This window comes from Oreochromis aureus, linkage group 23, assembly GCF_013358895.1.
Source record: "Oreochromis aureus strain Israel breed Guangdong linkage group 23, ZZ_aureus, whole genome shotgun sequence".
NCBI classification, from domain to species: Eukaryota; Metazoa; Chordata; class Actinopteri; order Cichliformes; family Cichlidae; genus Oreochromis; species Oreochromis aureus.
In genome coordinates, this window is record NC_052963.1 from 40156165 (window position 1) to 40182860 (window position 26696).

At 40.5% G+C, this 26696-nt stretch overlaps 1 protein-coding gene across 7 annotated transcripts in view; it reads right to left on the bottom strand.

Annotated features, from left to right (window-relative positions):
• The window catches only part of ddr2a (discoidin domain receptor tyrosine kinase 2a), a 30177-nt gene extending 4085 nt beyond the window's left edge, over positions 1 to 26092 (bottom strand). For 3 of the 7 annotated variants that reach the window (XM_039606214.1, XM_039606211.1, XM_039606212.1), the window contains exons 1-11: positions 25925 to 26092; positions 15392 to 15624; positions 12900 to 13013; positions 5007 to 5109; positions 4231 to 4462; positions 3801 to 3948; positions 2479 to 2581; positions 1400 to 1583; positions 1077 to 1317; positions 584 to 643; positions 23 to 159 (exon numbers count right to left, since the gene is read on the bottom strand). In XM_039606214.1, coding sequence (XP_039462148.1) covers positions 23 to 159; positions 584 to 643; positions 1077 to 1317; positions 1400 to 1583; positions 2479 to 2581; positions 3801 to 3948; positions 4231 to 4462; positions 5007 to 5109; positions 12900 to 13013; positions 15392 to 15551 — 1482 coding nt within the window. In that variant the 5' untranslated portion in view covers positions 15552 to 15624; positions 25925 to 26092. The remainder of the gene's footprint in view (positions 1 to 22; positions 160 to 583; positions 644 to 1076; positions 1318 to 1399; positions 1584 to 2478; positions 2582 to 3800; positions 3949 to 4230; positions 4463 to 5006; positions 5110 to 12899; positions 13014 to 15391; positions 15625 to 25924) is intronic. The other 4 variants (XM_039606209.1, XM_039606210.1, XM_039606213.1 and 1 more) reach the window with 3 other exon arrangements.
• Between the last annotated feature and the right edge of the window lie 604 nt (positions 26093 to 26696).

Below are 26696 nucleotides of genomic sequence, written 5' to 3' on the forward strand. Positions count from 1 at the left end.
AATGCACAAACCGTGAGCTCACCTTCTCCAGCATCTTCTGCCACACCTGCCTCCACAGCATAATCACAATAATGGCTACAAGGATAAAGATGATGGCCACTAAACAGCCAATCAGAATGCGGGTGTTGCTGTCATCTATTTTGTGTGTGGGGTCATCTTCTGCAGTGAAACAGAGAGAGAGGCAAGAGTTGAAGATTTTGAAGGGAGTGTGCTCTTGCAGACCAGCCCAAGCCTTTCACCCTATGACAGCTGGACGGACCTGCTTTTGAGGGTTAGTTAACATTAATTTGGTAAAAATGTCCATTTATGACACTGCATATCTAAAACCTGCTTAAATCAGTTTGTAAAATGCAAATGAAACATGGAAGTAAACAAATAATATTAAATCTCAATTGCTCTTTATTGAGTGGAATAAGAAAACAGCAAAGAGACATCAATAAGTTAAACCCTTGATAGTTTGCATGCTGTGTTGGTGCATTCATTATCATTGCCAAATGCTCAGACCAATGTCGTTGGGTGTTGCCACAGATTTTGTAACTGATAGGTGTATTATTAGTGTAAGTGAGGTGAGTATTGCACTAACCTGGTGGTGTGTTAGGTGTTTGCTCGGGTGGAGCCAGCGTTGTGTTGTACATGGCTGTGTCTGAAAGGGCAGATGGCACAGAGTTGATCAGAAATTAGCCGAGCTTGTCAACTTTTTATTAAAGCATAGTGAGAAAAAAAGTAGTATTTAGTATTTTTTCAGCAATTCCAGACTGGCAAAGAGAGGAAGTGGTGCCCTCAAGCACCTGGTGCTATTTGCAGAAGTCAAACGAGAGCAGCCAATCAGAAGAAGGCAGGCTTTTATGAGGCAGAAGTGAAAGCTAGTTGTTTCAGACAGTGGATTGAAGAAAGGGCTGCACAAAAGCCCACTATAAAATCCCAGTATGGGATAAGTATTTTTTTTAACCATCCGAAGGTACTTTAATCAATAAAAACACAGAGCTTGAAATGAGCATGATCCACTTTACAATGTAAACCTATTCTAAATACATAACAGACTAGCAGAGAGCATCACACAGCTCTCCAATGTGTACCTGACTGGAAGGTGATCTCGCTGAACAGCATCCAAGCATCAGCAAAATAGAACTGGCACTTGATGGCACTGGCCATGTGATTAGCCAGGTTGACGATGACGAAGCGGGCAGTCGGATTCTTCTCATCCCCAGCTGGGCTGAAGGAGAGCGGCGTGGCCTCCCAGTCGGAGTCAGAGCGGAAGTAACAAACCACCTGACGGAAGGCCTTGATGCACCTCGAGAACATGTTGTTGCAGTGAACCTGAGCAGGAAAAACCACCCGGTGAGATGTTTGGAGCTGAGCAGTTATGGAGAATTTCAGCTTTTCTGATCATGAACCTCACCTTCATCGTGGTAAAGTTTCGTATGCGGTCAAACTCAAACATTATTTCTACAAATCCACTCGGGAAGCTCTCATTGTTCCAGCCCACGTAGTCATATCCTGGCCATCCATTGCGTTCATGACTTACTGTAAAATCGTCCAGGCCACACACTCCATCAGTCAGCTGGCCCAAGCCTTCTGTCATACTGAGAAACAGAGAGGCAGAGCATGCTTAATGCTCCGATCTTAAATTCTATGGAGCCTCATACTGAAGAATAACTATTACTACAACTGGTTACTAAAAACAGAAGTTGAATAAACGTCTTTTCACTGCATTTAGCTGAGAGATTAAAACATTTGGGGAAGAGGTCAGAGTGTGACATGTGGTGTGACTAACTCAGAAGAAATTCCACTTGAACAAAAGATATTTGTGTTTGGGTTGTAACTAAGGACATCACTATATTTAAATTAAATAAATTATAAACAATACAATAATTAATCTTGAGTTTAAATTATCACGTTTTAATTTGCCAAAAAGCTAAAGGCATTGTTTTGAAGAGAGAACCGTTATGCACTGGATAATAAAAATCATATCACAATATAAATCTGAAAGGCAAAAAAAAAACTTTGGAAAGGTTAACCAGCCGTAGTAGGAACACTTTTCATATGTTGATCCAGCACTAGGTGGCAGCATTGCATAAATCATTTTCTATCTTTGGCTTTTGGCGTTGATATTGTAATATGGTCCATTTTCTTTTCCCTCTGCCCTTTTTCCTTGACAGAGAAAAGAAGTTTTGTGTCATGGAGGAGATTATTCACCCTACCATAACCCAAACATGAATGTCAACAAAATACTCAGATTGGTTCAATCTGGTTTTGTAACTGTGTGAGCGGGCTTGACTCAATTATTCCCATGAGGTATTGCCTAACAGTAAACCACCATGGCCCACTCACCACTGTCTGTCTCTGCTGTCACCATAGAAACTGGACAACAGCATGGCAAAGGGGGGGATTGTAAGAGGAAGGATGTAAAGTGAGAGGGTGGTGTGTGATGGAGGAAAATGACAAAAAAACAAAACAATACATTAAACACTCACACACCTGTAGGTGATCGCTCCATCATACACAGAGTCATTGAGATAAACAGGATAAGCGGGCAAATTCATCTGTTCTCCCACTGGAGCGTTGTATGAAACAAGGCCGTCTGCAAAGCAAAGAAAAATTATCCTTTTCTTTCTGTTTTTTTAAAGTGAATCAGTCTGCTCAATCCCATGGACTTTTATGAGATCCATCATTCATGTCATGCAGAAAGCCTTTGTTTAAAACCACAAAGTTTGTTTTACATTGTAGTTCAGATTTTTACCAAAATGTCAAGCGTCACAAGAGACGGGTGGAATTTTCCACTTTGGTAGCAGTAATAGTCCTCGATGAAGAGGCAGAACAAGGAAACAAAGAATATAAATGTGATGTTTAGGAGCAGTATGGGAGAAACGGGACTGTTTTGCCAGTGCTGAGAAAAGAAGGACTTAAAGGACGCACAAAGAATGAACAAAACTGAATGGCACTTTTACTTTTTTTACTTTAAGACACCCCCTTAAAGCTTCTAACAAGCTGGAGGTAAAGTGACTTTTAAAAAGCTGTTGCTTGCTTGTTTTCTTTGTCTTCCTCATGCGAGCAATACAATTTGCTAACATGACCAATAAAGTCTGCCTCACAAACATTTCACTACTTCATATTCAAAACCTATTCAGCCATGCAGTATTATTTCATGCAGTAAAATCTGGAAATGTTTCAACAAAGGCACCTTTTTCATGGGACTGTGTAAAAAATATGGTAAAATTCATCAAAGGTTTATGCAATATTATAGTTCAATGTATTTAATCAAAACTGAAAGTGCATTTGAAGAAGTAATTTTATTAATTAACCAGCTTTTTATTGATGAATTAGCTATGCACATGAATTTTAAACAAGGATGTGTTCACATGAGCATAAGAAGCATGCAGGGTCTCAAAATAATACATCATGGCATTTGTGCCAGTTTTAAAGTTGGTTTTGGGCACTGATTTTTGCCTAATATTTAAGGGAGCAGGGACAGAGAAAAAGTACACGTTGGCTCTTTTTTCATTGATTAATAAAAAAGTTACCACGTAAAGGGACTAAAGTGCCTATAAAGTGGATGTTTAATATTTTCCTTGCCGCATAGTCATTATGGGCACCAGTGTTTTTCAAACACTGCCCTGCCTGCCATTAAAAGGCGACAGATCCTCAGCTGATCCTCTTTATCTTTATGGGCTCAAAGGTGAGAAGGATTTGTTGCTTCAGCTCAGCTGCTGAATTGCCTTTACAGTTCTTTGCACATTATTCATTACATTTCCCATTTTTCCTTCTGCACGGTTTTCCCTTCCACCTGATCCACCACTTACCCAGCCATTCACAGCCATAGAGCTCCACTCGCATGCAGACATTCATGGAGTGGTCTGTGACGGGCATGAAGCGGACATAGCGAGCAATAATGGGCGGTTCGAGGTCCTTGAGGACAATGTCATAGGCGTTTCTGTTTCCCTCAATCACCTGGAGGTCAAACAAACGCGCAGTTATGGCAGACACTAATGACTGAGAGTCACAGAGTTTACAGATAGCAAAGCCATAAAATTAATAATCAGTTTATCGCATTATCTAGCATCTCTTTAAACGCAGTCATAATAGGTCAAAGTAATGAGAGGCACTAAAAGGGTAAAATCAGTACAGCGTTATCATTTGCTATAAAGGTCCAAATAGATATGACTGCCAAAGCAGAAAAAAATATAGTTTCACCTGATTTACTGCAGAGGACAAACTCTAGGGTGCATTTACCTGCTTGCCCTGTCTGTTTCTCCACGAGATCCAGCGACTGCCATCACGACTGTACTTGATCTTGTACATCTGAGCGAACTCATTACCCATGCCTCCTGCATGACGACCTTGGGTGCCCACGAGCGTGATAAAGTGGAGGGAGCGCAGGTCAATCTGGAGGAACTCCTTCAGGTTGTCTGGCTCCACTGTTTTCTCCGGACACCACGCGCCATCACCCTCCTCAAAGTCCAACCTGGAGAAATAAATGGGGGGAGAGAGAAGGACAAATAATAGTAGAGGTGCACATTAGAATTACAGCGGGAAAGGGAGCAACAGAGCAGAAAAGTTAGGACGTGACAGAGAAGAAAAAGGTGAGAGGAAAGTAAAAGTGAGTTCAGTGTTGGATTTCAGTTCCTGCAGCCTGCTATGAAAACACTTTGGTGAAAGGCTGCGTCGTAAATTCATCTTAAAGTGTTAATTTCGGGCAGGGGCCTGGCACAGGAAAGACGGCGCTGGGCAAGACTGAAACTACAGCCAGGATGGATGGGGAAAGTATATTACATCATTATCCTGATACTTACTGAAGGCCACCCAAGTTCTAGAGCAGACACACACAGAGACACACAATCATGCGGCTGTAGGTTAGAACTGATACCCCAGTCTGTGGTTAACTGCAAATAAACAGGCACAGGCACCTTGCAGGATAAACCACCCACACATATACACACACACTCAGTCATTATCAGGGTACACATGCCATGAAACACGTGTGTGAGAGTTTGTAGAGAGATACCTACCTGCCGTATCTTGCAGCTGTGGATTCAGACCACTGACTAGAAGCAGAAATGTCCTCATCCTGTATCTGTCCTCCTGACATCCCCAGAGGATACCGGCACACACCTGAAACACCACAACATCCATCACAAATCACAAATATGCAAGCAGACAGACAAAGCAGCCTGATGTTTTCTCAGCCATAAATACCACCGAGCCAGTGGGGTGCATGTGGCGGGGGGATGGGGGTTGCTGATTACAAGTACTGCTGTCTATGAGAAGCTTTTTCTCTTTACTAGCACTTGTGAAAGCAGTAACTCTCTTTAAACTTGCTGTGAGTCCACTTTTGATTATGCAATTATGAAGAGGCCAGAATTGCACAGTAGCCTTTTGGTAACGACGCAAGCAGGAAAATATGATTTTTCTGTTAGTTGCCTTTTTTTCAGCCTATTAAAAATTCTGATGAGAGAAAAATGGCATCCAGATTGGTTAGTATTACACAGCTTGCAGAAAGTAACTTAGTACACATACTCAGCTACTTTAGTCAGGAAAGGTTTGAAGGTTTGTAATTGTGTTTATCTACTCTGAAATTGTGTATTTTTAACACCATTAAAGTTGCTCTGTGTCTTTAGCTACAATTTCTTTTGTCATCGGTTTTGAGTTTTTTTGAGCTCATGTTTTCTTTTGTTTTGAGCATGATTCATATTTTGTTTGGGTTTTGTTCTTCATTTTTGTTTAAATTTAGCTTGTCATTATTCTTTCTGTTTTATTTATTATACCTTCCTGGTGGTCCTACTTTACATTTAGCCTGTCATTTGAGTCTTGCTTTTTAGTGTGTCTTTTTGATTGGGGTTTTTTGTGTGTGTGTAGGTTCTAGCTAGCACTTAGCTTTCTATTCATTAAGGTATTTTTTTCAATTATCTTGTGCTTAGAAGCCTTGTTTATTTTCTGATGTATGGGCTCTTTATGGTCTATTTTCTACTTTTGCTGTTTAAGACTGAGGTCTGTTTGCGTTCCTTTATTTGTTGAGTCTTTGTTACTGATGATTTTGGTGGCATTTATTTTTAAATTAATGCCACCTCTATGCCCCTTCTCTGTCCCTCCATCACTCTGTGTTTGCCCTTTGTCTTTCAGTGTTCCTGTTTTCCTTGTCGTCTCCTGTGTCAAGTTAGTTTTTTTCTCGTTTAGTCTTTATTTCCAATTTTATTTTGGTCGATGTTTAGCCTTCTGTATTTTGTCTGGTTTTACTACACCTGCCCATTGTCTTGATTGTTTTCAGCTTTGTTTAGTTCCCCAACTGTTTTCTCTTCCCTCATTACCTCTTCTGTATATATGTATATATTGTCTCAGCCTTCCTTTGTCACATTGTATATTTAGCTGTATATTCTCTGAGCTTGGTTTTCTGTATATTTGAAGTCCCTGGATTTACTCTTTCTGAATAATTGGGTATGGACTATCAGCATTAAATGTCCTCTTTGTGTTTGCCTTCCGTGTTCCCGTGTCTCGCTGCCTATGTTCAAAATTAATCCATATTCCACATGTGTGACTTAGCAGAATGACATTTTAAAGAATGACAACATCAGATATAAAGCATAATGATACATATATAAAGAAGCTGCCTACATATTGATGCATTAATGAAAGAAAATACTAAAACACTAACACAGACAATTGTGTTTTCATAGTGGAGTAATATTTGACTATATTACTTGGCTAATCCTAACTCAGATGTGAGTGGTTTTCCCAGTATGAAGATGTCCCCATCCAGTGGGTGCGAGGGCGTCACTGAACAGTTTGATATGTGCACAATGTAAATCACACTCTCTGGCCTTTCCAGTAATCATTGCCTAACCAAACTGAACACCCACAGGAGACTGTGGACCAGTGACAGTGCTTTCCACCACCAAAAGCAGTGTCATGACAGAAAAATGGAAAAATGTTTTTCCAAGCTTCCAGTAGAGCCACCCACCACCTTGGTAAGACACTCTTTATTGGGTTGTTTTCTCTTTGTTTGTTACCCATTTTTATCAGCCCTCTAAAAAAAATGGTTAGCTTTAAAAACACTAATACATTTAGCTCAACCTCAATATATCCTCTTGTTTAAAAGATGAAGAGTTTTTCAGCCCAGCTATTTTTAAATTCTTGGAATTTAGTAGAGGTTCCTTGCAGTTAGAATAATCCTCATTTAGAATAATCCCCATGATGGTCTTTGCTATAGCCGCTCAGCTCACCCACTGATTGGCCGCCCCTCACAAACAGAAGGTTAGAACAGCAGGTTTATGGCACTTCTGTGCTCACAGCCAGAGCTGTGTGTCTGAAATAATCATTTTAAGGACATCCACTCTCATTGAGCAGAAATCCATTTAAAACACTGATTTGGAGCTAAATTTACTCAGTCTAGAGTATGTGCTTTTGTACATAAGCTTACTAACAATATATATGATCAAAATAAGAGAAACTATAATAGGTCCACTTTAAGGAGACTCTGTGCTATGCTAAGCTAAACATCTCTTGGCCATGGCTTTACAAACAGCAGTAAATATTGTATCAATCTTCTAATCTAACACTTTCCACCTCTATTAAACCTGCAGTCACACCAACATATCATCACAGTATTTTTTAACTTGATAAGAGCACCACTTCTACTTAAGTGTTTCTTTTTAAGCAGGAATTTTCTAGGAGACTGTCCACCTCATGTACTTAAATCAGTTATCACACTGTTAAGCACACTTCTCCCCTAACTCTCCCCAGACCCTCCGCAGTGCTGGACGGTGATGAAAATTCAAACTCGTACTCAAACATTCACCAGACAGAAATATTTCATTCCCAGCTTCTGTCAAGAAACCTGAAAAACATGATGGATAGTGCTGGACGAAGGGGTGGGGTAGTGCTGTGGGAGGACTGCACACATATGCATGCACATACACACACGACTGCACACTCTGTGCCCTCAAATTGTGGTTCCTTATTGAAATAATAAGCTGTATCCATTCGGTGTTTCTGCCAGTGCAAACAGCACTGGTAACAAGCACATGAGGATTGAGTTATTCTATGCATGTGTATGAGTGTGTGTGTGTGTGTGTGTCTATGGTCAGAGTGACTGGTGCCCCCACTGTGCGGTCAATAAAACCATTATGCCCATCGTTTCCTACATGGCCCTCCACCCCCTCAAGCTCCTTTTTTCCTCTCTCCCCTGTGTCCCATCCTGTGTGGTCCCTCCTCTCTCTCCTCTGACCATCTGAGTGGTTAAAAGAGATTAAAGTTAACAGCATGATTTACAAAATCTTCATCTCATTAAGACTCAGTGGGCTAGAGGCTAACTGAGCATGATCCAGCCAACATGGCATCTATTAACTTTTATACGCCTCTGAATGAATTAAGCGATTTATGGGTGTTTTCAGAGGCCAAAAAAAGGGGCACTTCACAGGTTGGGAGAGATACTATGTTTGGCTCCTAGACTGATTCCACCTAATAGGATATGACCACCATGCAACCTGTTTTGAGCCATGTATGAAAGAGCCTTTGAAAAATTTGATTTCTGCATATGTGATAGCATCAGGTCGCAGCCTTTAGCTAGGTTGGAGGTGGAAGTTAAAGGGAGTCTGATCAAGTTCGCCTGGCCCCTTATTTCACAAAAAAACCCTTTGAGAAGATGCCAGCAAGAGCTTGAGGTCCAAGGCCTCCTGTGTCCTCCTCTTGCTCTTTCTGTCTCCCTGTTATTCTTTCTTCCTCTGTTCCTAATCTCTTCCAAATGTTTGCTTAATAGTCGAGATGGGGAGACGCCTTAAGTTTTGGAAGTTGGAGTGATGATCAGATACGCAGTCCGTGCAATCGCACATCAGATACACAAAAGAGCAAGAGTAGATGAAACCACAAACACGCATGAAAGCTTCTTTTTGGCAGTGACACGGTGACAACTTGAAGGAAGCACAAACAAAAACTCTTCCAGATGTCTACATTTACCTCCTCTGACCTCCTCTCATCTTGTCCTCACTAACCTTTCCTGCCCTCCTCACTCCATCCTGCATCATTTATCCCCTACTGTTTATATCCCTCCCCTCCTACAATTTCTCTCCATGCACCAGATCGCTGTGGCAATAAACAGACCACATCAACCAAAACCATCCCACTCGTCTCATGTTCCAAGTAAATTAGTGGTATCCTTAGATGCATAATTACAAAACAATTTCAGGTGCTCGAACTGCACGAATGACAGCTGGAGTAAAGGGGAAAAGATAATCAAAACCTCCTTCAAGATGAACTGCAGAGATGTGTGACACATGAATCCCAATCCAGTCAAAGAACTACACTGTTTGAAAACAAACGATGAATAGTAATCACTGGTTTCAGACTGACATGTAGCTGAAATCTGTCCTTTTGTGGCAGCTCAGTCCAGCTAGATTAAGGGGTTTGAGGTGGTTGGCGCTCCCGCACTTTTGAATGCCAGCAGAGCCTCGTTCGCACAGAGGTGAAGAGTGTAAACAGACACTGAGGTGGAGAGTGAGTGAGCAAAGCACAGCAGCTCTTGTTATTTACTTTAACTGTCTCTGCTATGAAACACAGTCAAAAGTTAAGAGAATACTTTCAGTGACCATTTTGAGGTGAAATTGCCCAAGACACAACGAATGAAACAGGAGCCATTATCAGACCCTTTAACCACATCCTAGAGAGAGTCAGAGCGAGAAAGAGGCGGGTTTCAGTACGCCCTGCCGGATGTGTGACCGCTCTTCCAAATGTTGGTTTTTGCTGTGTTTATTTATCTACCCGACCCACTCAGAGGTGACCCCCGGGGTGAGTTGTGGGGGCAGTCCAGTGTGTGCATTTGGATGTATGGACACATACCCCACTCCCCTTATGTGCGCACCCACCACCACCATCACCACAACCCATCAGGCTTCACATTGAGCTGCGCTATCTAAAAATATCACCCGTGAAAAAAGGTGGAAAAATACTTGCCTTGTGTGGTGGAGGAATAAAGAGAGAGAGAGATGAAGAAGCAATGGACCAAACCTCTCGCTCACCTCTTGATTTTTACCGCACCCTGCACTGAAAGGCAGACTTGTTCTTTAGCTTTTGCAGTTCAACCACTGACTGCACAGACACACCACAGTCATGAAAGTTTATGTTCACATACCTGTCCCTTATGTGTCAGTCATGTTTTGGTTTCATTGCATATAAATAAGCTGTCTGCTTCATTGTATCCCAGAGACCATGACCATATAAACTTATAGCACCCACTGTGGCCACAAGTGGGAATTTACATGGTTATGGCTCAAGTCAGTCACCTAAGTCAGTTGCTTTAAAGCTTAATATTTCTATCCAAAATTGCATGTGATATGAAAGGTTTGCTGTGCATACCATTTTAGCAGCTTCTAGGTCAAAGGTGGGCAATTAATTTTCCCAAGGGGACAGATTAAAAACTGGGGCTTTCATGGAGGTTCGCACCAGTACGCTGAACTCAAATGGGGTGGGCCTCTACAATAGTCCCAGTTTCTCATTTGGCTCATTAGAAAAATTAATTGCCCCACTGTATTCTAGGTCACTGTATGACTGCATACAGCCAATGTTTTTACTATTAGTGTCCAGGCTGTAAACATAAACCATTAACCAAGTTACTTGACTATAAGCTTCTTGATATTTGACATCAAGTAAGGTTGCAGCAGCAAACTTGCAAACACTGGCATTTAGTTAATTCTTCACATCCCATCATTTATATTCTTATTGTAGTGAAATTCACTTTAGAAGCTCTCAAATTCGACTGCATTAACCATTCAAGACTTACTCTAAACATCCTCAAAAGAAGAAGCCCACACAATAATAGTACTGCCCAATATTTGGATGCTCTGCCCTGGCCTGAGCTCGTGTCCACACTTCCTCCTCGCCCTCCTCCTCTCTCCACAGTGAAATAAAGTTCGCCTACTCACGATTAAAATGGGAAAAACAGGGATGGTATAACTCCATTGCTTGGGAATTTTAAACAGGGGAAAGTTGGCATCACTCAGCATCTTAGCTCCACTAAATTCAGCAGTGAATATTTCCACACAGTGAAAAAACGACCCACTTCTCAATGCAGCAGAAGAAAAGCATTAGACAGAATTATAGGTGGATATGTCCTGCTTCCATTTATTACAGCAGGTTGAGATTTGGGTTTTTAGCGGAGGACAGTGACAGGGGAGGTGAATGCTTTAAACAATGGTTTGGATCAGATTTTAAATGAGATCAAATGTCTTAAATGGTGAACTTGTTGAACGCTGACAACGATCAGATACACAAACAGTCTTTTCCTTGACTTATAAGTGGTCAGATACTGGGAATTGCACACCCCACACACACACACAAACACAGAAATGGTGGGGAGAAAGACAGGGCCTATTCCAATGGACTTTCCTGCTGTCAGAATGTCTGGTATGCATTAGCCACAGACTCCAGTGGGATAGCTGGATCACAGCATGCGTGTGCATGCGGGTATATGCATGCAAGCAGGCGCACAAACACGCACACATGCATTCACTCACTCACAAAAACAAGGAAAGAAGACAGACAAGAGCGAGAAGCTTTTACAGAGTCAAACACTCAACGTGTAATTGAGAAGATGTCTCATAGGACATGTTTGAAAGTTTTGGTACTGAATCCTGAAAAGGCTCTCACATATGGCTGTATAGGTCAGAAATGCAGCTATTAATACCTACGTATAAGGAAACACTTGAAAGTAACCACAGCATGCACGCACTATTTTACTTATACTCCCTGACACCCTTTGATCTCAATTGCAACCGGGCTGAATTTATTCTGTTGCCTTTGGATTGCAGAATAAATGAGTGCCCGAGTGAGTCAGGTTCAAATGCGCGTTTACCTGTGATGTGGTTGTGTAAGTATTTGTGTTTGCCTGTGCAGCTCAGTGGTGAGAATGAGAAAGAAAGATGTAGAAAACAGCTGTTGTTAAAAAAGAAAAAAAGAAAAGTTGTGTTTCTTAAAAAAATACTTTGGTTTGGTGGGTTTGAAAAATGTAATGTTTGTAGTTTTGCTTCAGCAGTGTCCATTTGAGAGAGCAGAAAACCCCCAGGCCTGTCATCATGACCTCATGTTTGCTTTTATTTTCATACTTTCTCAAAATAAAATTGGGTTTACAGTCTTAAAATGCTGCAGAACATCATGTAGAAAGTTTTATTTTGAAAGTGGAAGTGGGGTGGAGAAAGGCTGGAGGATGTGGAAGTGATGGGGCACTTTTTTTTTCCACTGTTGTTTTTTTTAACATTTCTTGGCAGAGCTATGTCAGGATATAACCTGTAAACCCTGTTTTGAACTTTTCTGACAAAACCATTATTAATTACTGTTATTAGATCTGAAATACTGTGGCATATATGTCATTCATTATTCTTTCAACAATAAAGAAAACTGAACCTGATGACAGAAGCTTTGAGACTGAAATCATAAACAGTAGCCAGCTCGAGGTTTTTACTGGCAAATATCTGCTGCATTTCTACAATTTCAACAATAACTAAAAAGCTCTCTTTGGTTGCTTTTTGACTCAATCTTTGCCCATTAAATGTTGCTACCCCATTTCCTTGTAAAAAAAATTATTGGTCCCTTTTCATTGACATCACAAAAACCACGCATACATTGAAGGGAGAGCTGGAGAAAGGCGTGCATGCTGGGATCAAAGAGGCCAAACCAGAAAGAGAGGACCACATGGCTCCCACATTGCAGCACTTATCCAAAATCTGAATCAGTTGCAGTCTGGACTGTTGGACTGCAGCACTGAGCCCAAAAATCCCTACTCAAAACTCACAAAAGTGGTTTTATAGTATTCACAAACTCTTGAATATGGCCTTATTACACCCTCAGACTTAAATGCATACACCCAAGGACAGAAAAATGGGAGCTCAACACATTACGTCATCTCACTTTGCACACACCTGGGTTGACCTGTGATGTGACGCCTCCTAACAAATAGACAAGGATGAGCAGGAGGAAGTGAATGTCCCACAGGTGCTTCATCCCAAACACGGGCAAAGAGACAGACTTCCAACCTGAAAGACAAGATGGAAACAGCAGGTTATGCAAACGTCTGACAGACAGTTTCATAAACTCGGGGTAAAACTGTGAACTCTTTTGTGCCTGCAGGATGACCAGATTACATTTTGTACTAACTCCTCTGTATTCATGGGAACAAAACATTTGTTTAGATATATAAGAGGAAAATGGCAGTTTAATTGGAAACATGTTTTTATTTCACTCAATAAAAGACACAATAACTGCCACCGAAAACTGGAATTTCCCTTTATTTTGAGCTTTATCGCTCTGTGAAAGAGCTATTAAAATCTAACTGTAGGGATGTTTAAATTTCAGCCAAAGAAGACAAAATAGTCTCAGTTAAAGTTGTTTTTTTATGATTTTACATAATGCACACTAATTATAGGAAGAAATGAGGAACGAATAAACGAAGGGACAAATTATGAAGCCAGGGGGAAAGAGACGTTGAGGCACTGAGTCACAGACATGACCTCAGCTGGAAGGCCGCACAGCCAACCAGCCGCCTCCAACTGACCAGTCCATCTAACAACAGAGAGAAACACCTAGTTTCAGCTAGTTTCTCACCAAATCCAATTCATAATCAGCCTTTATTTGTAGCACTTTTTAAATTACAGTTACAAATGCTGTGACTGTGCAAATGTAAAAGTGCAAAAAGTGATGAAAGAGATCAGTGAAATGCCAGCATACTTGATCTTTTTAAAGGGGACTATTAAAAGTCTGAACAGCTTCGCCAGCATTAGCAAAAGCTTCCACTTATGTTTCCGCACTAAATTTGCACATTCCTGATCACTGTGTGTCTGCTTGAAGAAATCAGAATTTAACACCTGAAGTCTAATTTTGCTTTAACATTTTACAGCGTAGAATACTCTACACACTGTTTGGTAGTAGAGAAAATCAATAAAGCAAGGTTATCTAAACTAAAACACACATGATGCAAAGCAAAAATAAGAGAACATTGTGGGAATTTTCATAAAGAAACATCACAGTGTGTGTGTGTCTGTATCGAACATTTCCTGGTCTTCGTCTCGGGCCAAAAACAACATATTCCTGACATTCTCCCACTGAAATAACAAAAGGATCAGCAGCCTACAGTAGAGCAGTCTGCTCAGTGAAACAGAGTTTCACCACAGTGCAGGCCTCTGTTCATTTTATTTCATGTTCAATCTGCTGTCATCTGTTTCAAGATTTGCTGATACTTCAGTCTGTCCAAATCAAACATATGTGCGGTACAGGATCTGTCCGTCTATATCTACGCCTGCACTGCAGCATGTTTTCTAGACATTACCTGACTGTTGATTCTCTCAACATTTTCCAAAGTTTATGGGTGTAATATAGCTTTGTAGCCCTGAGCTTACACTGTTTTTTACGAGAAGTTTAGAATCACACCTTTTATTTAAGAACGAAATCCAATCAAAACGCTGTGCATTAGTTATGAATTCTCTGATTGCTCGAGCATAGAGAACAGAGAGTCCACCCAGTGTATTTTGTGACACTTATTACACCCTGACTTGCCTCTTTCATTGTACCTTCACACATAATCTCATTGCTTTTCTTACTGCTATTTCCTGCAGCTTCATGTTACAGCCATTTCCCACTGAGACGCTTTTACTGAGCTTAATTCCTCTTGCCGTTTCGTAGCTAATGAAACACAAACACCTGATGGCTTGCGTGTATTTGGCAGTCAAAAATGTGTTTACCATGTGCTGGAGAACATTTATGTAAAGACTGCCTGTATTGTATGTCCGGGAGGAGAACTGACCTTTGGTTATACATTTGGAGACTCTCAAAGGACCATACCGGTGTGTTTGCGTGCAAACATACATTTCACATTACTGCTCACCAAGTATCAGACAGTCTGGAGCGCTTTAGATCTAAACTTAAATATGTGGACTGACAAAACTGAGTACAGAGAGGCTGGATCCCCAGACCATGTCTCCTGTTGATAATTGGTGGTCCCCTGAGTTGTAATCAACAGATCAAAAGGCCAGCCTCTGTAACACCTCCAAAGCACTATCTCTAAAACTAATGATCAGATATACTTTCAGTTAGGGAGCAAAGCACGCTGTAATCACAGATGGATCCTGTGGATAAAGATATACTTGAAAAACCTGCAGGTTTTACACAAATAAAGGTGGGGTACATTTGACAAACACAAAAAGTGAGTCAGAAAGTCTTCAAATGGCCAAAAAAAACAAGAAAAACATGTTTTAGATAATAATGGCATTTTGTTCTCTTGCCAAAAGTAAAATGTCGAGCTTTCATTTGTTTGTTGTATGGGGATGAGAGGCCCTTTAAGATCCTGGAATAGTTATGAACATTTAGACCATCGGTTCTGTAATATCTCGGGCCAGCACTGTAGTGTCGCTGTCCTCACCCACAGCAAGAAGGGCCTGGGACTGAATCCAGGCTTTTCTGTGTGGATTTTGCATGTTCGCTCCATGTCTGCGTGGGTTTTCCTCAAAAAAAAAACAAAGAAAAAACCCTGTTAGGTTAAGTGATGATTCTAAATTGGCCTTGTGTGTGAATGTGAGCATGCATGGTTGTCTGGATCTCTGTGTTAACCTTTGTGCAGATGTACCAAGGATAGATTCCAGTCCCACCACAATCCTGAATGGATAACCAGAAGAAAATGCATGGGCTAATATTTAAACTTTTTAACAAAAATGAAACAGAAATAATCATATAACTGTTTAGTCAGTTATAAAAACCCTGCCAGCTCTGTTTTTACAGCAGACGGATCCTAATTCCCGATACATGGACCTTCAGAAAGTTAGAAAGTGTTGAACAACCGCAGATCTCAACACAATTTACTTTAAGATTTAATTGCAGAGGTTTGGAAAGTGCTTAATATGGTAATAAAGTCTACTGTGAAAGCTCAAATTGTGGTAAGAACACCAGGCATCTGAGTATGTTGTGACAAATTCAAATCCAGAAGGCCAACAAATGTAACTATAAAGTCTAATCCTGAAAAATTAAACCCGTTTTTTAAGAGTTGTTTGCTCCCCCGGAATACAGCTACACAACTTCCAGCTGTGTTTTCCATACCTGTATTAATAAAACAGCTTTTATTCCCTGTTATAGTAACATCAGATCAGTCCACAGTGCTGAGAACACAGCACAGGTCCACATTTCTGGAAAGTTCTCTCCGCTCTCCTCTTACAGGAACACGGCAGGAAAAACTTATTCATATCCTATCTCCGTTTCAAAAGGTATCCTTTCCAGGGATTTTTCCTTTGCACTTCTAAAGAAAAATTTTAGACTTTCATGTGAAAAAAATTAAGAAAAAACAGAAAGTATCTCATTAAACCATTACTAAACCATGTAATATGATTAAACTATAATTGGTGAGTAATTTTAAAGTGTACTATTATTCATCATATTATTTATATTTAACATTTTCCATAAAGAGAAAATTAGCTGTCTCATTTCATGATGAAATACATTACACAAGTAGCAATGGTAAAGCAAAAGACGGGGAAACTGGAGACCAGCTGCACAAACCCTTCAGAGGTGAATTTATTCTGATAGCTCCTGAGAGACACCACAGGAAAAGGTTCGGAGAGCTGGGTACACACAGACACCCCCACCTGTACATATGCAGAACAACCTCCAGGCCCTTTGTTATTCAGCCTGCTGGAGCACACACGGGATTCAAATTCTCTAACTGAGGTGAAAATGGAAATAGTGTCCCCTTCCAGGTACAATATGTCTGCCATTTTCCTGCTAATTAAACAATCCTTCAACACTAGCAGGCAGAGTTTGGTTTGGATGTCACTGATCTGAGGTAAAGTCTGCTCTCTACTGTGACGATGGCGCCCAGGTAAACCGGGTCCAAATTTGGCCTGCATTTTTCACAACATGCAATCCAGTGTAAACAGGGAGACTGAGAGCCACGGGAGGGGAGAAACGAGGTGAGGATGGAAGCACAAAAGAGGTGTTGGATGAAAAAGGGCGATGATTCCATAGAAGACATGTCAACACATAAACGGAGCTCTGAGGAAGGAGGAAAGCAAGATGAATTATAACGATCGTGTTTTACGGTTGTTGTCATGGTGTAGTTCTTAAAGTGATGTCCAGAGGCCTCGCTTTGGGATCGGTTATATGCAAAAGATGGACGTAGCCACCATTACATCACCCATTAGTTAATGAAATCCTGTTATGAACTGTCAGGGTGATCGTTTTTGCCAATTTGCTGCAACCACACTGACGACTGAGAGGCGGGTCTGACTGGGAAACTGAGGGGTAAGGCACCTTGCCAAACACAAAGTGGACTCCATATACAAAGGTGTGCTTTTGGATATACCTTTTTACCCAATTAGGGGCTGTTTTCTTAGGAAAATATTATTATGAAGTGTTAAACTTGTTAGAAATGTTTTTAATAAGGTCTAGGACGATTTTTCTTAGATCTATAATCCAGTGTATTTTCTCAACATGGCCACAAAAAGGTAAGTTTAAGACGCTTTCACACTTTTGGAAGGAGCATACATCTTTGATATACAGTTTGTAGTCTGGTACTGTATTTCTGATCCTTCTTGCCTTATAACTTTCTCACTTTGAACATGTTAAATTGCTGACTTGGGCATATCAAAGTATCTGTGTCACCCTCACACAGCCTCACGTTTTAAATTCAACTGGACATGAGAGAGTCTACACCTCTGATGGCCTATCTTTTAAGACAGCTAACCTTCACACAAGTCTATACCGGTGCAAGGCCCACTCAAGGCTCACATTTCTGAAAATAAACTACGGACACTTCCAAAAGCTTTCAGAAAAAGAACAAAAAATAAACCTAAGCAGAAAGTGTATAAAGCAATCAAAACAAAAGACTTTAGAGTAGCAGGCATGACACATTTCAATGTGTCCGCGGGAACTTTCCTGTTACAGGTTATTCTGTAAAAGCATACAAATCTATAATAAAAATATAGTCCAACGAGGCCACAAAAGTTAGGAAAAAAGTCAAATATATGACTTCACTAGTTTATAATTGTCAAGAGTGACAAGAGACATAACAGAGTGGTGAGTTTCACATCAGTTCCACCTTACCGAGCTGTATCTCCAGACTATAAGTTATAAATGCCGAGGCAATACCTCAAAAGGAAAATTGGCCTCATTTACTGTATTCCTACTCCAAAAGTTTCCTCTTTCTCTGAGTGAAATATGTTTAGCCATCGGTGGGATGAAGAGTCCCTGAGGATGGCCTTTTTTCTGGTTTCATATGCTGCCATAGACATAACTATTTAGCATTTAAAAAACAGAAAGCATGGAAATTTCTTCTTTTAAATACATCTGTGTGCCTCCCCTAAGACTGCAAACATAATATGTTAAATCTCATAATGGAGTGCTCTATCTTCAGTCACAATATCAGGCAAGAACTCGATTTTCAGCTGAAGTTAAACTCATCTGTCAATATTAGTGAAACTCTGATTGTTTATGGAGAAACTTGTTATAATTCCACATCATTCAAGTGTTAAATTTACATACATGATCACTGTGCAGGAAACCGTGACCGTGAGGGGCCTCACCCTCAGGTCGGCTGAGACCCAGGCTTGCATGTTCAGCCCCTCATGGGTCTGTAAGTTAGTCCTCCTGGTGAAAAGAATACTTTGACATCTTGGGAGCTATGTTATTTTCCCTTCCTGCAAAGATTAGACGATAAATACTTTTCTACTGTGTGTCTCTTTACAAAAAGCTGCTGTCAGCCACTGGTTATATTAGCTTAGATTAAAAACTTGCACTGGTTTTTTTTTATTTGTACAGATGTCTTTATAAGTGTGAAAAATAGGTGCTAGCAGGCCAGAAAAAGGCTATTTAACTCTCCAGTCTTGAGTGTTTATCCTATGCTAAGCTAAGTAGATACTTGCAGTATATTCCTACTGAACTGTGCGTTCACAAGCTCTTCAGAAGGATGAATTTCCAGAGTCAGAAAGTTATTCTTCTGACGTTGTGTTCAAGTGCTTTAAGTCAGAAAATGGAAATAACATGGATGCTACAATGAGGAACTGTTTCTTGCATATAAAACACAAAATACTGTTTTACTTGAATTTTTTATGTATTCATTGATAATAAGCTTTCTAGCTAGTCTCAGACAGTGTAGATGGATGGCAAGTAATGTTACAATCTAATACACTACCACAAATCAAATGATACTATATAAGTGGTCTGCAATATGTGAATTTCCACTATTGACCAAAAGTTGCTATAGCCAACGAAACATTTCCTTTCATACTCCGTGTGTGTGCTTTTATGACGTCAAGAACTCGGCAAATCATGTGCAGAACTTGGAAAAGTTGTTGTTCCAACTTGAGGGGGTGTTTTGGTGAACTTTTTCCAGCCGGGAACCATTTTTTTCCCGATTATTCCAACACCAAATTAATCCACAAAAGAGCTGGATGTCCTCAAAACAGATTTAAATGCAATACTTTGGCACCAATAATGAATTGTTATTTTCCTCTTGACTTACAATACAGTCCAGCATAACAGCTATTTATACATACTGTCTTACCAAGACTCAAATATGATAGAAAATGTGCTTTAGATGTTTCTGCGTGCACTGGGAGTTTTTGGGTTACTTTACATTTTACACAAAATCTTACATGCTAGTCCCCCACTCAGGACAACATCTATAGCCAAAGCTATTCAGAGTTAATGTCTGTCCTAACATACAATATGTATTTTAGAACTAATGACTTTCAGCCTCTGTGATTGGACTCTAGCCTTTGATTGAAAACAGGTTGTTATAAACCAAATGGTGATCAGCAGCAAGCAGAGTTTATTATGTAGCTGGAGCAGAACGTTCCTGAATGGAATAACTGTTTGCTCGAATTTCTGTTTCTGGGGTCGATATCAGGTCTCTCTTGGCTAGTTCAGGAAGTGGTGAAGGACAGATATTCCACTCAGAAACCCACAAGGCCGCAGAAAGAAACACACGCAGAGCACACACATTTTTTAACCTGAAGGACGTCTTAAATACCTTGGAGGTAAACTGATGAGTCTGGACAATTCACAGGAATATTCAACCTAAATATCAAGGCACACCAGTTTAGTAGTCTCACAGGCGCTCATGCACTGATTGCAAAGTCCTCCTACAGAGCACTCACATTGCCAAAGAAAAAAAAAAGCACAGGGATTTTATTTTGTTTTCCCAGGCTTTATATGTTTGTGTAAATAATTTAATTTGCTCGGGAGTAACGGGCAAAGCACACAGAGTAACACTGGTGTACCACCAGGGCCTGCAGCCTGGGAAAAACTGTAGAGTCAACACACAGGTTTACCTGGCTCTACTCCCTGCCTCTCTCGCATACAAACACAAACACACAGCAGCATCAACATCTGAGGTTTTACAGGATCCCTCGCACGACAGGAAGCAGCCAGGCGAGGCTGGCACGGTTGAGAAAGACTGAGAATTTCACCATCCAGGCACCAAAAACTGTCCTGCCAATATCAGTGGCCAGACAGAAGAGGAGGGGGAGAAGGAAAGCACAAAGGCCTGAGGCTAGGGAGGCACTTAGAAAATTATATCTTCTGTTTTATAATCACAACACTAAAACACAGGCCATAATTTCTGTCAAACTGTATAACTTCACGTTGATTAAAATACGAAATTTAACTACAGTGCTTTTAGAAAATAAAAATAACTGCATGACAGGTTAATTTCCAGGGTAAACACATTATAATGTCACCGCTCAATTCTTGCTTTTCCATTTGCTCATATTTTACTCTGCTTCCTAGATATCGCTCCTTGTCCCAACTGACTGCACAAAGGCTCTTGATTTAAGAAGCACAGGAAGGATGGAGCTTAATCTTATGCTAATACTAAGCCCACTAACATAAGGCAAAGTGGCATATCTTGATTTTGGAGATGAATCATTATCAGTTTGCCAAATCTGAACACATTTTAATGGCCACTAAATCATTGAGATCTTATGAATAAAACAATAAAACACCTCTCTCAGCTAGCTTGTATTTTTAAACTGGGTTTTGTTGGAGACCTGGAATGTAATGGAGCCTGTCTTTAAAGCACTTCTATTGTTCAAATGGTATCAACTGGTATCAATAGTAGACTGAAACCAAGTCTGAAGCCCAAGATTTGGGCTCATAAGGATTACTTCCACATATGCTGATCTCATTATCTATTATTAAGTTTGGTCAGATTTAATATGAGTTAATAAATATATAAGACAGAAAATAAGAAAATGCTTATAAGTCAACCATTATTTTTCTTATCTTTACTTTTCCCCTCATTTTTGTTTTCTGTGTTAATGCCACGACACGTGGTAGAAAAATTATGAGCATGATTACCGAATTGGTAATAAGATAATAAGAAACACTTTTGCACCGAGAGCCACGCCCTGCATAGAGCACATGTACTAGTGCGAGTGTGTTTATGTGCACTGATCGTGCCGGGTCTGATTGCTATTCAGTGCACCCGTATGCTATGCACCATAACCATCCACATGTGCTTTCTATTATATCCTCTTGTTTCTCCCTTAAGGCTGTAATATAGCATCACTGATATTTTATTTTTATGGGAAAGTGTGGAATCCGAATTGTATTTCACAACCAGACCCAGGTTGAGCCATGTAAACACACAGCCGTAAAATCTTAGAATGAGGAGCAGGGACATGCATGGAAGAAGGCCCACACACACACACATGCACATAATTAAATTATTGTGACTGGAAAAGAAAAACGCCACGGAAAACAATCCTCTATTGTCCACATAAAATGTTGTGACATGAGGGGAGAAGTCCTTAGTTGCTTAAATGTGGGATATCTTACACCACGTATGCAAATGTGACACGGCAGACTGTAAATGCTGCTCTGCGATACTGTGGATGAATACAAGATTCCGCTTCCTAAGCAATAGTTTTACAGTAACGTGAAACCCAAAGCTGAAAAGCAAAGGTCCTTCACTGCTGTTTTTTGTTGCATTTGTGTTGTTTGTTTCCTTTAAAAAGCTGTGCAGGGGAAATATTCTGTATCACATGTTGTGTCGGGGCGTCTTTTTTGGGGGGGGGTTAATTAATGAGTCACAAAGCTGTTTTATTTATTTATTTATTTATATCCTGGAACAGCGGTCACAAAGCGCTGTAGAAGAAACTCCATATCACACGCAGCTTTGTGACATACTGTCATATTTCACTTTATTTTATGCTTCACAGAAATTTCTCTATTAAAAAAGCCAGTAGTCAAACTCCACAGAGCTGGAGTAAGTGGTTCAAAGCATAAAGCAACCAGATCTCTTTTCGGTCCATTACCGTTATTCAGATGATTGAAAATCTACACAGAAAAACTGTCTGGATTCTGTCTCAGTACTGCTTGCTGACATGATGGCTTAAAGGCTGTGTAAGGCGGTTGTCCCACCAATACACTATGTAATAAAGCAAAGCTAAATGCTTGGGTTTTTTCTTTTACAGCATAACTGTATACAAAGCTCTCAGCCAGGAGCACACCTGTTGGAGTACGCCAGCGATGGTGCCACTGGAGACTGTAACTTGCCTGAGGACATGAACTGTTCAAGCCAGCGTACAGGTGCTTGTAAAAAAAAAGGCTGTAAAAAGGGAGAAAGAATGTGAGAACCTGCAGGAGAGACTGAAGCATCATTTTAAGCACCCTCAGGCAGACCGGGCACAGAGTTTCACCTGCAAAATCCACCAAAATATTTCGACAAAGGCACAAACTGTTCATTGTGAATATTGTGCAGCTAAAGGCTGTGTTTGTTATGTAAGGAGAGTAGCCCAAAATCTATGAGTGGAGATCCAGTTTGATTGAATATGCAGGCCCTGAACTTTACAGCTACACTGTCAGATTGGAAAAACAGCATCTCACGCCAATTTCCATCTCCCCCGTTAAAGCAGAGCTCTATCCGCCACACGGCGCCCAGCTCAAGAGCACTTGTGCATTGAAGCCATTTGACTGTGGCAGTTGGGGCTGTCTTAAATTTAAACAGCACACTGACTCACAAATATCAGTGACTGCAACTGAAGTGAATAATATACATAAAATACATTCACTGCCACCCACTTTCAAACTTAAAGTGCATTCTTGTCCAAAAGGTCACTAATTAAAACAGAATGATTTCAATAAATTCTTTTGTATTTTTGTAACATGATCCAAAAAAAAAACAAGTCAATACAGCAGAGCAGATAGCAGTGGTTCCAGAAAAAAAGGCCATCGTTGTCCATGCAGTGACAACTCAGCAGTGACAACTCATTCAAAGCCAAGACTGTCATTTGTACCCAGCAGCAGCAGGCTGCAGCGAGTCATGAGGTTTATCTCATGTTGAGATATTGCCTCAGAGTGTCCCTGACACTCTGTAATTAGGGAAGGCATGAGAGAACTGAGGTGAAGAGATGGATAATGAGCATCAGACAAACAAACAAACAAGAAAAGACTGCCACATGTAAACAGGAGAAGGAGGACAGCTGAGGACACATGTGCAAACAGAGAGAGGAGGATTTCTGACTGCTTTGTGTTAATGAGCACCTCTAGCTTGGCTCCTTTATAATTACCTAGCTTTCATGATACACATCGGGAATAAGCTCTCTCTGGACGAAAGCAGCGAGCTTAATAATTATTCTACAGCTGAAATTAAATATGTGTTTTCCATGACTGAAGAAAAATCAACATATAGTTTTCAGAGAAACACCAATTAGACATACTCAGAAATTAGAAGGACAAAGGTAGACTTCTCTGGGTTACACGTTGCGTAATGCCCCTGAAAAGAAAGGTGATGATCTGGGTGGTGGTTTGGGCAGGGTCGAAGTTCAAGCACATGTGGGATTACAAAGTCAACAGCACAGTATTTTAGCCATGATGTTCCCTGAAATGGATCTATTTATACCAAATTACAGCATGCACCTCAGCTAACGAGTGCACAGCTGGTTTTCTCCTGCCAGAGGCATTGATTTGAAAACACTTCCAATCAAACAAGGTCAGTGTCGGGTTACTGCTAAGCTAAGTAAGCACCGGGTGCCTCTAGTGCAGTGTTTTGAAAGTAGGGTTGAAATTACAACCTTTGCTGTGGTGTGTGATTTGGGTCTGTATGTGAGGATGTCAGTCAGCGTCGACGCTCAAGACAGAAGGGTTGCTAATTGAAAGGACGTGCAGGAAAAATGCATAATTCCTCCTGTTGCTTCTTTTATTCTCTCTATCGGGGTGTGTGCCTATATGCATCTGCACACTGCTGCTCATCAGATACAGACATATATGGAGAACAGAGTGATGGCATGTGCATAAACCAACAGTCTGAGCAAATAAAATATATGGGTCCACTCCCCTCTTGCATCAACCACAAGTGTTTCATATATTAAAATGTAATAGGAAATAACTTCTGTTAATTCTGCTTTGCCAAAGAACTCAATTATTATGATAAAGATGGTTTCCTATTAACACAATAACACGCCAAGCAGAGACACAACAAAGAGAGCTTAAAGGAAAAAGCCACACCCGTATATTCTTACACTGCAATAAACCCCCAGTTTGTTGTAATCAGTACATTCCTGGACTTAATTTGCGGTGATGTTGTGAAATCTGACTTATTGCTTTCTTTTGTCTGTTCCTACTTCTATTACTTATTTGGTCCTCGCAGAGAAAGTGTCTGATCTCAGAGCAGAGATAGCGTAAGCAATTACAGTCCTGCACAGAAGTCACAGCCCTGTGCCATCAACAGTGTCTCAACAACCAGCTCCAATAAAATTGGGCATTTTTTTTGTCATATCACTTCAGATATTATGAAGCCACTGGGGTCAGCATCAGGTTTTTGCATTACTGGAATGAAAGTGCGTGTCCAGAAAAGAAATCCATCCACATATTAGACCCAGACTACATACGCATACCTGAGTATCAGCGTGACCTTCCTCTAACAATTATTCCATTGATCAGAGCCACCTCTCATGACTGTTCACCTCAGCTGGGCAGCGTGGTTCAAATGTCAAAGCTCTGAGCTCATAGTCCATATCCTGCGCTCTTCGGCAAAGCAGAAAAGGGACCTCTGTGTGAACATCTATTACCCACATACCGCAGGATGATACCTACATACCACCTACGCAACACCTACACCGAAGAACACACATCACCTCAGTGACACAAAGGCAGTTTTTTAAAAAGCTGCAACTTCAAATTTCAACATTTCATCAGGTGACCACAGAGAGGATCTAAGCAGCATGAAATGAGTCAGTTGTTTTAGTTTTCCAAAACTTCCAGGCCACAAAAAAACACACAAAATATGTGTGAGCTTGATGCACAGCAGTAGAAAAGAGGTCACATCAGTTTTTCATTAGTTATGCCCATAAAAATAATACGCACAGTCATTCTGCACAGAAGAGAGGGGTTTGTATGATGGAGTCAATGCTGCCGCAACAAACTCCAGAATTATATTTAAGTCAGTCAACAGTAGACGTGTGTTGTTTTAAAGTTACAGTAAGCACATAGAGAATAAAAAATACTCCACATCTGAAGATCTTAGCCTACAAAGAGAAGTTTGCATCATTTATATTCTTTCTTTCAATTTTAATTTCCATTAGAAATAAAAAGATTTTTGGGAGTGAAAAGAAGGAATGGGCCTCAATCACATTTGAAGTCAACCGCAGCAAAGCCAAACGGTAAGTAATAGCTTCTGTTGAAAACAGCTGCATCCACTGCAGAGCAGACAGGAGTCTGAATGCGGCACCGCATCGCTCTGTTCTGCTGTCCACTCTTTCCGTCTGCCATGCAAACAGAAGCTGCTTCAGTCACAAAAGTACACAGAAGTCTGGATCGTGTGTGCAAACAGGCCTCCCAAGAGGAAATAATTCAAGGAGAGATCCAAGAAAGCTGATCAGTCTTAACCGTCCTAACATAGAGAATAAAAAAGAAGGCTTGATAAAGTTTTTTTTTTTTTTTAAAGTCAAAGAAATGAGTGACTTACTTCTAAGAGGGTTTGGTTTTTTTTCGTTTCAAACCATTTGTTCACTGATGGTTTTAGATTATTCCAGTGAGACGCAGGCGGCTGGATGTAACAGTCCAAACCTTGCTCGCTGTTGCTCGCTCACTCTCTCTCCGTCAGTTGCCTTCACCAGGACTCACTGGGCTGATGTAAGACACCCCTGCACATAGGGAAAAAAAGAGGGAGAGAAGAGAAACAGAGTAAGAGAGAGAGAGAGCGAGAGAGGGAGGGAGGCAGAAAAAAAATCACATTCTGTGGATTCCTGGGAGTTTGCCAACGTCCCAGAATTCCACATGCCACACATAAGGTTTCAATTAAGGACACAAAAAAATCCAAAGCTCAATCAAAAAGCTTTCTTCCTCCTGAAAGGAACCTTTCTTTTGACAGCTACAGGACGAAGCAGCCATAACTGAAGGTAGTATTTGCGGTGGTGTCGCTGTCACTTGCTTTATGTCAAATTCATATAACTTAAGGTTCATCGTTTCATCACTAATGTTAAAAACAAGCTTACTTTAGGTTTAAAAACTGCAGAAGAAGCTACTCTTTTATTGAACTCAGTGGCACTAACACAGCAGTTTGTCATAACCTCAATAGTCAAACCAGATCCATGAAAAGTGTGAGTCAGGCGTCAGAGAGAGGTCGTCTTCTTATTACGTTGTACTCTGTGTGTTTTGCTGCTGATGTGGTCTGAACTCTATGACCTGATCTCTATAAAAACAATGAAGTTTTCATCTGTTAGACATGGTGACTAAGA